A 17,826-nucleotide genomic window follows, 5' to 3' on the forward strand; every position below is an offset into this window, starting at 1 on the left:
AGGAAGAGATTTTGCAGCAGGAATGTGGGGCATGGGTCGGGGTTAACTAATTGAAAGGGGGTAGGGCTGGGGCCGGGGAGCACCGCAGGCAGAGGAGCGGCATGTGTAAGAGTCCCGTGGCCTGCGGAAGGATGTGCCCCCAACCCGAGGAACTGAAAGAAGACCATGTGGCTGGAGCATGGACAGAGAAAGGAGAAGTGGTGTAAGATGGGCTGGAGAGTCGGTGGTGGGGGCAGAATTCTAAAGTCCAAATAGATAATTATAGCTGGTATATACTGGGTGCATATTCAGGACAAAACCAAACATGCTTACTCAGCTCCAGGGTAAGTTAAGCAGGAGGAACTTTAAATAAAACCAGATTAACCAAGACTAGCACTTCATTACAATAAGTATTCCAAAAATTTCCAGGTGACATGTTTGCTGAATGAACGAATGAAAGAATGGATGAATGATGGACGAATAAAGATCAGCATTAGGGTTCTCCATTTCCAGCCATGCTCCAAGCAGAAGGCTGACCTGGCTCTGCCTCTTCCAGGGCAAATCACCCACAGTGCTCGTCCTTCTTGTTGCCATGGCATTCTGTACATGTGGCTGTCATGGCACTGTCCCACTGTGTGGCACTGATGGTTTGCTGCTAGCCTCTCCCACTAGACTTCGAGCTCCTTGAAGGCAGGGGCCATGCCTTACTCATTTTTTCATCCCCAGCACCCAGCACAGTGCCTGGCACCTAACAGGTGCTCAGTAAGTATTGGCTGAAGGAAGGCACACTTTCCAGTGTGCATAAATTCATCTAGACAGCATGACGATCAGGATGACACAAACATACAGTTGCCTAAGCTCCTATACCCTTAGAACTAACAGCCAACATTTCTGAAGAGCCAGCTACACTACAGGTCTGTTTCGCAGCCAAAGAACAGCATTTACTGAGTCAGTCTCAACCCTGTTCTTCTGGTGATCAAATCCAGGGCCTTGTTTTTCTCGTGAGGCTTTCTGTGGGTGTGCCCAGCCCGCTCAGCCAGCCCATCAAGCCAACGGGATCTAAGCAGGAAAATCCAAAGGATTAACTGCTAGTCCTCTGCACTAGCCTATGATATTGATATTCTCAGTGGGAATATCCTCTGTATTGCCAAGCTACATGTGCACACCCATCGTTTCCTTTTGTCTATACGACGCCTCTGTGGAGTATTTAACTAAAAGAGGTTAAATGATTCATCCAAGGTCACATGGCAAATCAGTTGGGCCTAGAGGCTTTTTCTCCTACCTTACACTGCCTCACTCCCTACCCCGGCCCTTTCCCTGTTACTCACCTTGAAAGGAGATGGTTCTCAGCGGCCACAGTCTGGGGATGCTTCCTGTTGCTCTCTGGGCCTTGTTCCTGCAGAGCCGAGCACTGGCCCTGGTGGGAAGCCGAGCGGGCCTGCCAGGGGCTGCAGAGATTCAGAGGGGAGAGAGTTGCGTAAGGCAGATCTGCTTTCTCTCGCCCTCCCAGAGGCAACCCGATGCAACTTGCAGCTACAGAGCCATCATCGTGACCCAGACGAGCAGTCAAGCAACCGGGAGGCAGAGGCTGGCTGAACTCAAGACAGCAGCTAGGAGGGGAGGGGCAGCCATTCCCGCCTGAGCCCAGGGCCAGGGAGCCTTCAGGCCGGAGACAAGCTAGTGTTGTCAATGAGTCCTATAGACATGACAGCTGGCTTCTAGAAGATATGAGCCCTGGTCCTGCTCTAGAGCTGCCCACTCAGGATGGGTACTACCATGCCCTTCTTCAAGAGGATGACACCAAGTCAACTGTGACTCTTCCCTGCCCTTTGGAGACAAGGCTGCTGTAGGGTTAAATGCTCTGATCCAAAACCTAAAGAAAAATGGCATTTTTCCCGACTAAAAAAATTCATTACACAATTGCTGAGTGCTGAGTTCTAGGCATTTACTTAAAGATGAACGAGCAGTCTCTATTCTCGCGATGTTTACAGTCTAGTGGAAGGTAAGCTGACACACAAAAATTATACACAAAAAGGAACACCGTTAGGTGTCACGAAGAGAGGATTAGAATCAGGCTTAAGGGACGGCCAACCAGAGTGGGGCATCCGGACACCATCAGTCTTGAAAGGCGCCTGGAATTAAATTTGGAAGACAAATGCATGGCAATGCCTGCGATTCTAGGCCACTGAACAGTTTCCATGGCTGCAACCTTCCTTTTTTATCTAGGACGATAATAATAATACCACCGACCTTTCTCAGGTACTTATTACGTGTCAGGTACTGCGCTTTGCACCCACCACCTCATGTCATCATTGGAACTACCCTGAGGTAGGTATCCTCGTCATCCTGTTTCGCAGATGACGAAATTAGGGCCTTGTCTTCGTCCCTTTTGTGTTGCTCTAAAGGAACACCTGAGGCTGGGTAATTTATAAGGAAGTTTATTTGGCTCACGGTTCTGCAGGCCGTAGGAGAAGCATGGCGCCTGCATCTGGTGAGGGCCTCAGGGAGCTTCCAATCAAGGCAGAAGGTGAAGGGGGAGCAGGTGTGTCACATGGCGAGAGAGGGAGCAAACGAGAGGAGGGGGTGCCCACACTCTTTTAAACCACCAGCTCTCTCGTGAACTAATAAATCAAGAACTCACTCATTACTGCAGGGAGGGCACCAAGCCATTCATGTGGGGCCCACCCTCACGACCCAGACACCTCGCACTAGGCCCCACCTCCAACATTGGAGATCAAATTTCAAGGTGAGATTTGGAGAGGACAAACACCCGAACCATATCAGGCCTTCAGAGATTAAGTTACTTATCCAAACTCAATCAGCTGGGAAAAGTTGGAGGTGAGAGAGGTATAAACCCAGCTTGTATTGAAAAGTTTAAATGTTATAGAAATGTACAAACTAGTACTGCTTCCAAAAGTGAAAACCTCCCCACAGATCCTGGGGAAATGCTCAATTGCCCTGGTGAGCAGTCCAAATTCTGGTGGCATCTCTCTCTGTCTGGTCCCAGGCTCCTAGATGCTAAAGCTCCCTGGAAGGGGCTGAGACCAACAACTCCGGGCAGGAAAAAGGCAAGATTAGGAGAGAAAACACCACACAGCTCAGAATTCTGCAGAATCCAGTGAAAGTCTCCTGGGCCAGACATTATCTGAGATGGTCTCTAAATCAAATGTCTTGGCCTTAGTGTCAGTCCTAAGCCCCTCTGGGCTTCAGGGATTTTCCTGCCCTCACAGTGTGAGTAACTGAAAAGGGATCTGTCTGTGTCCGTTGCCTGTGGTGCTCAAACTTCCCTTCAGTGTCTCGGTGAATGATGAGCGGTTAGTCCTGCCAGAGGCTTTAGAGATTATCTAGTCCAATCCCTTCACTTTATACATTACACATTAACAGTAGTTAATGGCAGAGCCACTAGGACGCTTTCTCTTTGCTTCAGTAAAAAAAAAAAAAAAAAATCATCTTACCACTAAACACTGATGTAAGAGTCATTTCCTTTGATTGCAAAACACAGAAGAGACCCTTACAACCGTCGTGTGTGTGTAGGTGGAGAATCTCCATCAAACCTTGACTTTCGTATTTGGATCCATCTGCAGCACCCCCTCTTGTGGCAGTTGCGTACGGGGGCAGGGTGGGTAGAGAGCAGAGTAATGCGTTTCTCTAATGCTGAGGACAGAGACGGCTGTCCCGGGCCGCCCTTCTGCTTTCTGAGGGGGCATGCCAGCCTCTCTGCCGTGTTCGAGGCCAGCAGCCATCATTGTGTCTGCCAGGCTCCTTGCCAGCCTGACCCACCGGCAGTCGGAGCTAAACTGATCTTTTCCCCTGCTGGCTGCTTACCTGGGACACAGGATTGGTGGAGAAGGCGCTGCCAGAGGGGAGCCAAGATTGTCCCTCCCAGCACCCCTGCGGGTAGGGGTCGCAGTGCCAGGCCCATTCCAGAGTCTCTGTGCCCTTACTCTCCATTTGGAACTGCAAACAGCTGTGCATCGTGGCTAGCACAGGGCAGTGAGCGGAGAACAGGCAGGGGGAAGCCTGTAGAAGTAGAAAAGGTCCCTGTTCTTCTGCCCCACTCACCCACGTTGCCCACCCTCTTCTAGGACCCCCGGGCCACCTGTGCAGCCCATCTCCTGGGTGCCACCCTCCTCTCCACCCCTGTTTGGGAACCAAACCCCTGGTTTGGAAAGCCTGGTAGGTTCCCATAGCAATGGGCCTTTTAGCTGTTTCCATAGCAACCAACACCCAGACCATTTAGTTGCTAGTCAACTGACAGCTGTAAGTGAATCGGATTCAGCTTAGAATCTAGGGATAGGCTGGGGGAGTCTCTTCAGAGATAAAGACACAACCACCCAGAACGGCCCAACTCCTTTAAAGACTTTTAGACAAAATTTGCAGAGATCCAGAGCCACTTTCCACCTCGGGTCACCCAACTCTGCCCCCACCCCATTCCCAACACACACACAAACTCAGTGAGTACCCCAGCCCTTTAAACAAGGCACCCCACCCCCTCCATTCCTGTTCTGTCTCTTCCCAGAGGGCCCTTGGGATGAACACTTATTTAACGTGACTCTCACCTTAGCAACTTTTTTACACATAACTCTTTCCTCTGTGCCAATGCTCTTGCTATGTGCCACGACCCTGTCCTCATGCCAACCCATTCATTTGAGCATCGCTTTTCGGATTCTCTGAAGTGAATGGCCAATCTCAGATCATCTTCTCTTAGTCAAATTCGCCTATTTCAAACCACCCTTCCTATGTCTTAGAGGGGCGTTCTCAGAGAACATTCTGTTTTATCACCCTTTGCAAAAGCATAAAGCATAATCAAGATCCTTAAAAAAAAAAATCAACTAAGATTTTAAAACTGAACATGCAGGATTTGCAATTACTCCATGCTTACTGGTTTTTATTAGCCTGAAGATGGGACTGAATAGCAGGCCTCGCATTTAACCTTCTGCCAAAGCGGGGATACTAGGTGTTGGATTCCCTTTATTCTGTAAGCAGGGGTGCCTCTCATTGCTATTATTATTATTTTTTTAACAACTGGAATCTAAGATTTACCAGCCCTGGAATTCATGTAAAATAAGAGTTGGGTCTAAGCCTCCAAGGCTTGCTTAGTAGACTAGAAAAGCATGAGCCTGTCATTGGAAAGAGCATGACCTTTTTTATATACCTAAGATGCAGTGCTTCTCAATGTTTTAATGACTCAGGAGGGGGGTGTCTGTGAACTGTCTGTAGAAGGCGACCTTTCAAACTAATCCCCCCACGGGAGCCCTACCTAGCTTGCTGCTGCAGGCCCCACGCAGCTCACGATGGCTGGTAAACAGTCACAAGCTGTGTGTCCCCTTCTGTGCTGGCGGAAGGGCATATACGAGCTGAACGGCTTCTCTTCTTTTTTTTTCTAATTTCCAAAAAAATCTATTTATACTCCATGTCTTAACCAATGTTTCTTCCACTTTTTTTCATTATCACTCCTTTTAGGAGCGTGTTTAGACATTTTAATCCTAATCAACCACTCCATACATTTTAATATCACAGATATATCTGTTTAGGTATTATATTTATACCCATGTTTTATACATAAAGCAAAGATTTTTTTTTGTCCCCAAGAACAAATTTTCACAAAGAATGCACAGCATAAACGACAAAAGGTTTATAGTTTTAAAATATATTTTTTTATTTGAAGCGTCAGTGGGGAGAAGAAAAAGAAATCTATTTTAGCAGTTAAATATACGAATTATTTCCAGAATAGTTTAACACCCAACTAGTCAGTTGTATCAAAATCAATTTTCCCTGAAGTAGATAGTGTTCCCAGCTACAGGCAGTCCTCATTTTGCGTGGTAGTGTGGGCAGAGGAGTACACGGGGCAGGTGGCTGTTAGCTTTAAAGAAGCTAAGTGACATGAGGAATCTTCTGGGAATAGGTGGCAGCAGATACATGAGAACTGAGCTTCTCTAGAGGCCTCAGAAAGTTCCTGGGCAGAGGATAGCCTCATCTTTCTGAGGAGACGTCATCACGCCTCAGATTGAACCTTGATTTTCCTGCTATTTCTAGACAAAGAACAATGCCTCCTAGGGTAACAGCTGACACTTATGGAGTGTAGCTTATATGCCAGAGGTCACTCTAAGTGTTTTACATGCCTCATCACATTCATCCTCACAGCCCTACTCCTGTCCTAACAGATAAGGACACTGTCACACAGGGAGATGAAGTAATTTCAAGATCGCACTGGTAGTCCTATTAATCGGTGGAGTCAGGATCCCACCACAGGTGATCTGAAGCCAGAGACCACAGCAGTTAACCACCTTTGGCATTCGCACAATTTGGATACACCGAGGGCCTGGCACGGGAGACAGGGTGGGCTATCTGTCTAGACTCACTGTGATAGGAGACACTAAAGATCTTAGCTAAAAAGTACGGTGGTTAAAAGGCTCCCAGCATTTGCTAGTAAAGCTTGGCTGTTTAACTTTATTTCTGATCCATTGCTGTCCCCTGGTGGTTTTCCTGGGAAACTCACAGGCCAAAGAGATCCAAGGGTCTAGAGAAATCATTGGGATGAAAAGAACCAGACTAAATGAATTATTGGCTCATAAGTGCTTTGTACAAACTCACGTAAGAAGAGTCCCTTCCTTTTGCCCCAGCCTAACAACAGTTGATCTTCCAAGGTCCACATAATTCAACTCAATAGTCAATAGGGTTGTAATCCCTGTGCCACCTAAAAGCTGACTGATATAGTACACAGACGGCAAAATATATGCCCATGATTATACTTGTACTTTCAGAGTAGGAAATTCCAAGATTTAATTAATTTAGCCATTACTTGCTACAACTTCATATTTTATCTATAAGCTTCTAGGCTTTCTTCAACATGGCAGAGGGTTCCCAAAAGATCACAACCTGTAACCCCTACTCCCCTAGATGCCCCCTCCAATACGGTTCCCTCAACCTTTCAGGGGTTGTTACTACTCAAATAGGGGTTGCTTGCATTCCCTGCTTTCCAGCATGACTGGTGGTACATGATTGTGCAAAATAAAGGAAAACAAGGTCCTTTAATATAAAATAGATAAGGTCTAACTAGGGAAAAAAGGAAGAAAAAGACAGTTTCTGAAAAAGTCATGTCTTCAGTGTACTCTGGGACCATGGAACCCCAGTTCCTGCCTTCCATAGTTCTACGGGAACACTCTCTGAAACAAGCAGGTGACCACAGCTCAAATGCAGAAGACAAGACTGGTGAGTTTTTATTTATTCAAAGATACATTTCCAGGTGCAAAAAGAGACCACAAGTTAATGTTGTTAAAAAAAAAAAAAAATCAAACATCTGCTAACCCAGTGCTGCATTTAGGTAGAAAAAGAGACATGAGACAACTGCAGAGGACCAGCCATCCAGAGCTGAACTCCTGCTGTAGGACACCTCCTCTCCAATGACACTGGACACCACTGGAGAGCAAGTCACCGTTGAAGCAGTGGAGGCTGAGTGAGGTGTTGTCAAGAGTCAGCAGACTCGTTGTCTAAAAGCACTGAACTCAATGAGGCACTTAGAGATGAGGAGCTTGTAGAGGTACCATCCCAGCCACAGGGAAGTGGAACCCATCCTCCACTGGGAGGGCCATAACCCTAGGGCAAGTCATCTGATATCGTTAAGCAACCTCCCTCAGGTCCTGTCCACTTGGGCCTTCCTTATTCCAACAGCAAAAAAAAAAAAAAAAAAAAAATGAAGACAATTAAATGCCTACAGTTGCACTCTCTCTTCTTTCCTTCAACCTTTTCACAAAGGATATTACAAAGACAACAGTTCTGAGCTCTCAGGAAATAGGGTCTTAAATGCTTTTAGAAGTTGAGAGGCATAAAACAGCAGTCTTGCAATTCCTTTCATCTTACGCACTGATTTAGTTTCAGGTCTGAATTTTTCCCTCACTTCCTCCTTCCCTCTGCCCATACCCTCTCACCCCCGGATAGATATATTGGCACCAAATAGCTCTAGCCTTGGATCTGTATTGGGATTTCCCAGCAGAAGAGACGCTGGTCTTGGTCATCTCGAAGTTCCCACTCCACCACCAGTTTTATCTGGAAAAAGAGAAAAAGAATTGGGAAAATGAAAGTAGGACCTGATTTCCATCCATAATTGGCCTAACTATGTATCCTAGATATAAATTGTAACAAAAAAACTGCCTAATTCCTCATATTTTTCTTCGTAAATCATGCCACCATGAAGGCTGCTTAGGATGTGGGCACAGCCTGTGGCCTTAAACTTGAAAGAGTGAACCAAGTTCTACCTATGATTTGGTGTTAGCAGTACCACATACTAACCTAGTTAATTTATCAAATATAATTTCTAAAGCATTCTTTTCCCTCTTATATCAATGGTACATAAATGAAGGCTTACGTGAATAATAATTTTACAAATAAACAATTTCTCATGTATTTGGCAATCTGACCAAGCTTTTCCCAACTGTAACAATGAAGAGCAGAGAGGAAAAAAAATTACATTCTTAGGTATGAGGAAACTTTCTCATTAGCTGGAAATGGAAATGTCAATGCACAAAGGATAGTCCAAAGCAGTTTATGGCTGTATGAGTAATTTTAAGTACAACAACCCCCTGTAGCAATACACCTTCAGTTAACTTCCTTAAACTACTCATTAGAGATCTCTGCCTTGACTTGTCACAGGCATACTATGAGCTGTCACTTCTAATTCTTAATAACTCCCTGACACTTTGTGGGTCCTTTCTTATGTGGACATTAGTTACTACCTCTCTTTTGTAGTCAAATGTTTCTTCACAATGGAACACCATTTGAGTGACAATGACACCAAGATCCTCACTTGCTTTGTAAGTTTTTCAAGACGTAAGTATGTATTAACTACTGTTTCACTTTGTGCTTAAGCAGTTTGAGCTGTTTTTCAAGTTAAATGTAATTCACTTAAAAGACATTAAGTACCTGCTGCCTGTCAGGCCCTGACCAGACACTCTGCACACATAACTGAGGTTCAGAAATGCCCATGATTATACGGATACTCTGCAAATTAATCTATAAAGCTCTCCCTGACCTTGGTGGTCTCCAACTCTCCAACATCCCTTAAACACAGACTGCCTATATGTGAGTCCCTTTAGAATGTTCTTTAATTACTTGTAGAAAAATAAATGGCCAGATTGTACCTGGGTTCTACTTGACTTCCTTTCAAGAAATACAGCTCTTTTTTTCTTTATGGAAAAAAGTAGTCCCTTTACTTCTTCCATTCGTGTCAAGATTCATTATCTTTAACACAGGCCCATCGCAGGATCCACCTCACAAGTGCTTGGCAAAAAAAGAGGGAGGTGAGGTGTCCAGAGGTGAAAGTGGGGGCCAGAGGGGAGAAAGGAGAGTGGAAAGAACTACTTCTCCCCCACGGAGCTAACAAACTACTGCTCCCTTATTGTGAGATTAATGGAGAAACCAGGATTTTCGGATAACAATGCTGAAACACTTGGATCTTAAACTATTTGGTATCTGGCCAAAATCTTTAAACATTGCACAGCCTTTGGAGTCATAAGACCCAGCTCTAAATGTAGGCTGTAATATTTCTTAGTGGAGCGGACTCTGTCCATATTGCATGACATCAGAGGCTCAAATTTCTCTCACCTCTACATAGGGTGGAGAATTAAGCAAAATATCGTATGTAAAAATGGCATCTTTAGGCCCAGGCTAACCACAAGGCCACAGTGAAAGAACAAAGGGACACAATGAAAAACCCTAACACTCACACCCATCTCTGCCCTCACGTTTCTAATCCAGTCCCAAGGCCTCCAATGTCTCCAACAGTGGCACTTACGGAGGGGTATTCGCTCTTCACGGGCAGTTTATTCAGGTAGCTGTAGGTCTTGTCTTTTTGGATGGGGCAGCTGATTCCACTCTTACAACCATCAGGCTCAGGAATGGGAAAGGGAACTGGGACGCCCATTATGATGCCATGCACAAAGGCTTTGCTACTTTTAGATATAGTATCTAGGAGAAAAAAAAGAGAATCAGACAGCGGAAAAAAATAAAACAAAACAAAACAAAACAAAAAAAACCCCAAAACCCAGCCTATTTTCAAACCATAAATCAAAATTTCAGATATAAATATAATCTCAAGCAACAGCATTGCTATGGCTGCAAATCATCGTGCACGTGGCTCTTAATTCCTAGGGCCTATTTCTCTTTGTAGCTGTGCTTTACCTAGCACAGTACAAGCATTCACTCCAAACTGGAAAAATTACTTAATTATGCAAAAAGAACTATTAACAGGAGTTGTTTTCTTTGCTCTTCATTGCCTTTCACATTTTTCAGGAGAATCAAAGCTACCTGGATAAATACCTTATCCAACAAGGCAACCGATTTTTGGCAGTAAACTTTCTGTTTACTATTTACATCAGCTTCTGTCAAAATATATTGTGTGTCTTAAATACACAGTCTATAAAAAGGTACCCTTTAGAAACTTGGTAAGATTAGAAAGAAGTACATATCTTGATAACTTCTACCGTCCATATCACAAGAGGGCAGGAGGAATAAAGGTATAAAATTGGGGCCACCAGAATCACGAGCTGCTATTGCAGTATTGTGGAGATCCAGAGAATTGGCTCTGCATGTTTCTTCCTGTCTGGGTTGGGAAGGACTTTTGTTTAGAGGGCATTTTTTTTTTTTTTGGTTTGTAACAATAGAGGGCCAAGGTATGGTCCAGGAGAGAAAATAGGAAGCGAATAGTTAGAGTTTTTACAAAAGACATGACAGGAACTTTGAGGTTTCTTATTAGACTGTCTACTCTAGTTCCATAGGATGGAAAATGAGGAAAGGATTCAAGGCAGATGCACTATCCAGAAATTCAGATTTCACATTGGTCTAGATTCTTGGGAATCTGAAGGTGATAAATGTGGTGCAAGAAAGTACCAAGTTTCCATAATATTTCTTGAATCTTACTGGAGAAGAAAGCTCAGATTTCTTTTTTTGTTTTTGCTTTTTTTGAGACAGAGTCTCACTCTGTTGCCCGGGATAGAGTGTAGTGGTGTCAGCCTAGCCCACAGCAACCTCAAACTCCTGGGCTCAAGCGATCCTCCTGCCTGAGCCTCCCAGAGTGCTAGGATTACAGGCGTGAGTCACCACACCCGGCCAGCTCAGATTTCTTGATTGTTCCTTGGGTCCCCAGTAGGTTCCCTAAACCTTACAGAGCTTGTTAAGTATTCATTGCACCTTTATTTTCAGGCAGGATGTAGACTTAATAGCTGAAAGGTATACTGTCTAAAATAACATTTTGGAGGAGTTGGAAAGTTTACAGAATTGGGGTCTGTACTGATACTCTGTGGTCTGTGGCTAAACAGAGCTGACGTTCTCATAAAAGCCTGCTGTGCAATATGGCCTAAGGCAGGACGGAGAAAATCCAAACTGTCTTCTCCAACCTGTGAACACATGGAAATCTCCCTGTTTGCTTAAAGGGCGTCTGGGAGCCATGGACTCCGGGCAATGGCATATGGGAAACCAGTATGAGAAGGCTGTCTAAGGGCATAGTGAATCCTGGCTTTGCACAAATAGGAAGGGCGGTCACAGAATTCCTGACTGCCAATCCCCCTCCCCACACATTCCCATGCTCATTCCAATACCTGAGATTTATATTATGCTTTAGCATGAATCTCAGGGTAAGAGTCACTTTTACTCACTGCTGGTGAAGGTGACATTGATACTGTAAGACTGTCCTTTGCTCAGTTGGCAGGGCTGGGTGGAGCATGGGCTCACATTCACTTCCTTTATAACTCCAACCACAGAACCTACAAAAAAAGAAAAATGAATTAGAATAGGAGGAAAAATAAACCAGTAGGCTGCCCACCACCTAGTGGGAAGATGCTCTGCTCTCCCAGTTAGGGTGAGCTTGGTCTCCTCTGACTGCTTTCCTGGGATGGAATCTTTAAGACAATGTCCGATCAAAAGTCAGAATCTTGATTCACCTTACTGCTAAAATCATAGCCTGTAAATGAGATGAAAAGGGAGCTGGTTGGTTTCTTGACCAAGAGAAAGTTAATATTTATCAAACTAAATAATATCCCGAGACCATATCCACAAAAGATTATATTTGAGGGATTAAACTACAACCAAAGAAATTCCAAATGTTCCTAGATTCTTGTCTTGCCTTCTTAATGGTAAGGGGTCACGATCTAAACTTAAACCTTGAAAATGTTTGCTTCAACTTTTCTTTTGATTAAAATATTCCTGTTTTTCCCTTCATGTTCTAGTACATAAATAAGCATGTAAATTTTATGAGAGTTGTTCAACACTGGAAAAACTGTATTTCTATGCAAAAATAGCCCAAAGGCAAACCTGGGGCCTGAAATTCCAAGAAGGAAGATCAGAATGAGTTTCATCATATTTCCACCCAAAGTACTACCAGTGCAAATGCTCACGTAGGGAGTCTGGTATTATTTGTTGGAAAGTCTGCAGATCTTGGAACAGAGAGAACCTCTTCAGAGTTCCTGGATCCAGGCGGTTTTAGCTCCTGAGTTATTTATTTTTAGACCCTAAGGAGATTGTACCTTGGGCAGCAAGGATGCGGGAAAGCCAAGGCATCTGAAGAAAACATCTCACAACGATGGGTTTTATTACACTTGTTTTAGGGGTTAGAAAACAGAAGAGCAGAAAAGTTACTGTGACTTGTCCAAGGTCTCATCCCCTGCAAGGGGCAGATCCAGGACTCAGCAGGTCAGTCTGACTTAGAAGTCCTTATCCCTGGAACCTGAAGGAAGCTTTAAACACATAGCCATAGTGATAAAGGGAAGGAAACCCCAAGGAAATTCCTGACTGGGAACTATCTGAAGACTTTGGATGAAGATTCAGAATCAAACTCAACCAAAAAAGCCTTTTCAGGTCCCTTGATTCAACCTCACCTCTCTGCTCCTCACTACTCTTCTCTTTCTATCCGAGATGTTCAGCCCCTGTATCCTTTGTGATTTTCAGTGATGAAGTATCTTCTACCCAGATTTTATACCCTTTCCACAAACTCCTGGTAAGTCCTTTGCCCAGTATTTGGTCTTCTTGGGATCTCTTCATTATTTTGCCCCAAACTGGCTTCTTAGAGAAATAAACAGTATTCTTAAAGGTATGGGTAGAACAATGAAAAGTGTCAGAATATCCAGTCTTGGCTTTTTAAATTAGGCTGATTTCAGAAGCCCACTCATTTCCGAGTAAGCAGAGTATAGAATTTAAGAGGAACTACCAGCTTAATCCTTAACAGAGGAATGACTTAAACAGAGGAACTACCCACCATCTCTGAACTGGGAATGACCCTTGAGAGAGGAACTACCTTCCACTTCTGAACTGGGAACTACACCATCTCCACTGCACCTCTGAGTTTTCTTCAGTTATTTAGTCATGTTCTTTGAGGGAAAAATCTAAAAGGTCCACTTACCCACTTATGAGTCATGAAATATTTTGGCTCAAAAGATAACTGGCAGTATCTCAAATCTTGTCTAAGTCACTAGGCAAGATTTTTCCAAGATTCAAGGGGATAAAGAAGAGGACAGAGGTCGAGATCTTTATAGTTCCAATAAAAGCTTAGGGCCCAAATGAAACTTAACTCCCAACAGGGCCATTTCACACAGCCAAGATGGCAGAAGTACGGTGGGGTTAAACAAGAATACTGCTACCTAAGTCTAGGTTTCTTTTCCTCTGAAATACTTATTTGGCTATAGCTCCTGGGAATAATACATTTGCAAATACTGTATATGTTTAAAAAATGACGGTCAGATGTAGGAAAGTACTAGGAATAGTCAGAAATGGGATTCGTCTCACTTGCCCGTGTTGTTTCTAAGCAGTTTGAAAACTGATTTATGACTCACAAACTAGGTGTAGCTCAGGAGTTCTTTGTTCTCTGACAGAGAACAAAGCACTGAGGAATAACACTAGACATTCTCCATAAATCTCTGAACTAACACTCTCTCTAAAAGGAGCTAAAAACTGTTCATATTTGATAGGTAAAGAGGAGCTGAGCCAATTATGAAGTATCTAGAGCCAGCTCCCCTGCTCTATATCCCGGATGGGCTAAAGCAGGGAAAGGCATACCCCCCACGCCACCTCCCATCCCAACACAGGATTTTAAAGCAGCACACGGGTGCCACAAGCAATGACTCAAGTCTACAGCACATGGGTGCCACACGTGATTGACTCAAGTGCTACTGTTTCCACTTGGAATCTTGAGACTGGCCGCTCTCAAACTGTTTCCACCTCTCCCCCACCATCTTTCAATCTCGCTCTAGTGTCTCCCCACTCGGTGGTCTCCAAACTTTGACTGTACAGCCCTACCAATGAGAATAGCTGTAAGCACATATCCACAATACACAGATGTATGCTCCACTTTGGAAACCTGCGTTCTCTAAAATAAGCATCTCTGAGGCAGAGTGTGTCCTTATATTTTCCTTCTTTTTCAATCTCAGTCTAACCAAGAAATGCTATTCGTACACAATAAATGCTTGAGCAAAAAAGGTTGTTTAAATACAAAGTCTTTAAAAATCGCATTTCCTCATTCAGCTGTCCTGAATCTGGACAGCTGAATGGGAGACAATGCAAGTGGACTGTCTGGTAACTATGCCCATAACGTGGTAAGTTAAGTTCTGCCCTTCAGCCATCAAGGCTGAGAGGCAGACTCTGGAGCCTGACGTTGGGGTTTGAATTCTCCACTAGCTCTGCTACTTACTGTGTACGCTCAAGGAAGGCTAACTTAACCTCTCTGGGGGTAATCATAGGGTAGGTGACTAACATACACATAGCTTAGATAAGTGTTTAGAACATAGTAGTGACACATAAGTGTTTACCATTATTGTCTTATCCAGATTTAGTCCATGAATTTAATCTAGAACAGCAGCTAGCTGCTCCTGGGTAGGTTAGCAAGTTCCCTTTTAATGCAAAGGCTGGGCCTCTCACCTCAGATATACTTTGTGGATAGAAATTATGTTTCCAGCCAATAAAATGGACTCTTTCTGTCTCAAAAGTAGAATGCATGAAGACAGAAGGCAAAATGCAGGGTGAGAGTACATTATCTGCTATGTGGCCCCCAGATCAGGTCAGTACTATAAAAGTATGGTACACATCAGGCATGGTGGCTCACACCTGTAATCCCAGCACTTGGGGAGACCAAGGTGGGAGGATTTCTTGAGCCCAGGAGTTCAAGACCAGCCTGGAAACACAGTGAGACCCTATCTCTACAAAAAAAAAAAAAAAAAAAAGAAATTAGCCAGGTGGTGGTGGCGTTGTGCACTTGTAGTCCCAGCTACTGGGGAGGCTGAGGCAGGAGGATCACTTGAGCCCAGGAATTTGGGGTTGCTGTGAGCTATGATTGTGCCACTGCACTCCAGCCTGGGTGACAGAGCAAGACTCTGTCTCTGAAAAATAAATAAATACAAACAAATAAATAAATAAATAAATGAAAGTATGATATGCACTGGGAAGCCCAAGTAGAAGCACTCTGCTTTCTCTGCCTGTGCCTACCCTTGGGTGAGACGGTCTCTCTTTAAACGACCTCTGTCATCACATTGACCAACACTACTCCAGCGAGGTCTATCAATAATACTTTGCAGTCCTTTATCTCCCTTGCTTCTCTGTCATAGCAAAGTTCTCAAACTGTACACACTCTAAGCACCCAAAACAGTGTGAGAAGCACTCTTTTCTACTTCATCCCATCTTCTGTGGACAGTAAAAAAAAATATTCTGAGCTTCTATCAACAATATATTGAAAATCAGTGCTTATGTTAAGGCTTTCCATGTCCAGCTTTTACCTGCTTCTTTCAAGGCTGAGTCACATAGTCTAGTAGGAAGTAAGTAACGGGTAGTACTTGTAGCTCTTTCATCCAGCATTGCACTGACAAGAGGTTCTTGGACTTCCAATGTCAATAGAACTAGCTCCTCAGCTGTAATCCGCAAACATTACAAAACTAATTTGCCTGGCCCCATTTCTCACTTGAGGAAATCCCACCCCAGGGAAGGTGGGTGTAGAGTGGAACACAAAATCTTTTGATGTGGGCGCTTAAAGTTTTTACTTTCTATTTCCCAATTCAAAAGTAAATTGAAAATCTGTAACTGAAACCTTCCTTCCCTTTAAAGTCTTCCCGTAAGTGTATCCCTGCTTTTTTCAAATGAGTAGAATAATTCTGGATTTATTTCCTTTCTTCTTTTTTTTTTTAAATGTTATCATTGAAACCCAAAGTGGCTCATGAAGACCCACCAGTTTCCCACCACTTACTAGCGGGGAGATCTTGGGCAAGTTACTATGTGTGCCTCAGTCTCCTCATCTGCAAAACAGACTGTGAGGACTGAATGAGTTCATCAAATGAATACAGTGTCTTTATCCAAATGTTGGCCACAAGTTTAATAGAAGGAAAGGTAGTAATTTGAAGCAATAATAGCATCTTCCAAGTGCCAGTCTCCTAATTCAATGGGACTGCATTTGTTAAATGTTAATAGGCCAGCAGTCTATTCCTTAATCAATCTTGTCTCCTAATCTTCAACTTTGCTTTGGCCTCAACATGAATTTTGATGACTAGGTGGAAACAGTACACAGTCCCTCATTTACTTTTTCAACTAATATTTGTTGAGCAGTTACTATTACCTGGGCACTCTTTAGAAAGGAGCAAACTTACTCTGGTTCCCCATTCTGCTGTGTGACTTCAGGTAGGCGACCTGACATCTCTGGAATTCAATATTTGACCATACAATCTCCATGCTTCCTTTCTACTCACAGACTTTACAAAATCAGTTTCAAGCCTCTTTCATTGATCATTGCACCTTTCTCTCCACCTCCACCTTCTAGAATTGTTGGAGTTCTGCTCCAACATTAATTCTATAGACTTGACTGAAGGAAGGCACTCAGAACTTCTACCCGCTGTTGTATTTTCCAACAAAGATTCCAACCCGAGCGGCGAGAGAGAATTATGTGTCACAAGCTTTGTAGGAGGAAAAACTGATTAAGAATCACAAGATTCCACAGCCCAAAGCAAGCCCTATTTTTAACAGAATAAATTATGAAAAGGGAAACTGACTTTTGACTTGTCAGCAAAAAGGAAATTGGAAAGCAAAGGCTGGTGGAGGAGAACCGAAGATACAAGACATAAAGAGAAGTTCTGCACCCCTTCCCTCAACCTTGGCGCTCTACAGGGACGGACCTTCCGTTGTCTGCCCCACAAACTTTAGGAAACTTCGGCAAAAGGCCCCACCTCCAGGAGTGTCAGGGTCTCCAGAACACGAATTCCAAGGAAAGAGACAAAGTTGTGTGCGGTGGGGTGTCATCGAGGCAGGTACCTTCTCCCCCAACCCAGCCCACTCCACTCGGAGTCCTAGGCTGACCTCGATCACCCGAGAGACCCGCCCAACCCAGCCCGGGGGGTCTCAGCGCGGCTCCGGCCCGGGGTTCCGCAGAGGGTGCGGGAACCTCGGGCGGGCCCGGGGCTCACCGCAGTCCTTGAACTGCACGGGCTCGGCCTGGGCGGTGGTGCTGAGCGCCAGGAGCAGAAATGCAGCGTCCAGGAAACGCATCGCGGATAACCAGGTTCCAAGCTCGAACAGACAAGACGCGGCGCCCGCGGTCACAAGATAAACCTATGGGGGCGGGCCCGGGGAGGAGCCCAGTCAGGCGACCTGTCACCAGCAACCACGGCCGAGGCCCGCCCACGCCCCGTCCCGGGCTCCGGGGAGCCAGCTCCAGCTCGGTCCGGCTCAGAAGCCCACTATCTCCGCCAATCTTATCAGCTCAGAGGCCCCCGCCTGGGGATGACCCATCTCCGGCCCCGCCCCGCTCCACCCCTTAGCGCTCTGCCCCGGCCTTATTGGTGTGTCCCCACTTCCGCAAGCGGGAGTATGTCTAGCCAATCAAGCCCCTTC

At 44.7% G+C, this 17,826-nt stretch overlaps 1 protein-coding gene across 1 annotated transcript; it reads right to left on the bottom strand.

Annotated features, from left to right (window-relative positions):
- Positions 1 to 5,681: 5,681 nt before the first annotated feature.
- Positions 5,682 to 17,609, bottom strand: NPC2 (NPC intracellular cholesterol transporter 2). The gene is made up of 4 exons (XM_069465115.1): positions 17,400 to 17,609; positions 11,628 to 11,735; positions 9,770 to 9,942; positions 5,682 to 8,025 (listed from the first exon to the last, which is right to left on the bottom strand). The coding sequence occupies exons 1-4, from the start codon at positions 17,479 to 17,481 to the stop codon at positions 7,939 to 7,941; spliced, it is 450 nt and encodes a 149-aa protein (XP_069321216.1). The 5' UTR covers positions 17,482 to 17,609; the 3' UTR covers positions 5,682 to 7,938.
- Positions 17,610 to 17,826: the final 217 nt, after the last annotated feature.

Source organism: Eulemur rufifrons, chromosome 2 (genome assembly GCF_041146395.1).
Source record: "Eulemur rufifrons isolate Redbay chromosome 2, OSU_ERuf_1, whole genome shotgun sequence".
NCBI lineage: Eukaryota > Metazoa > Chordata > Mammalia > Primates > Lemuridae > Eulemur > Eulemur rufifrons.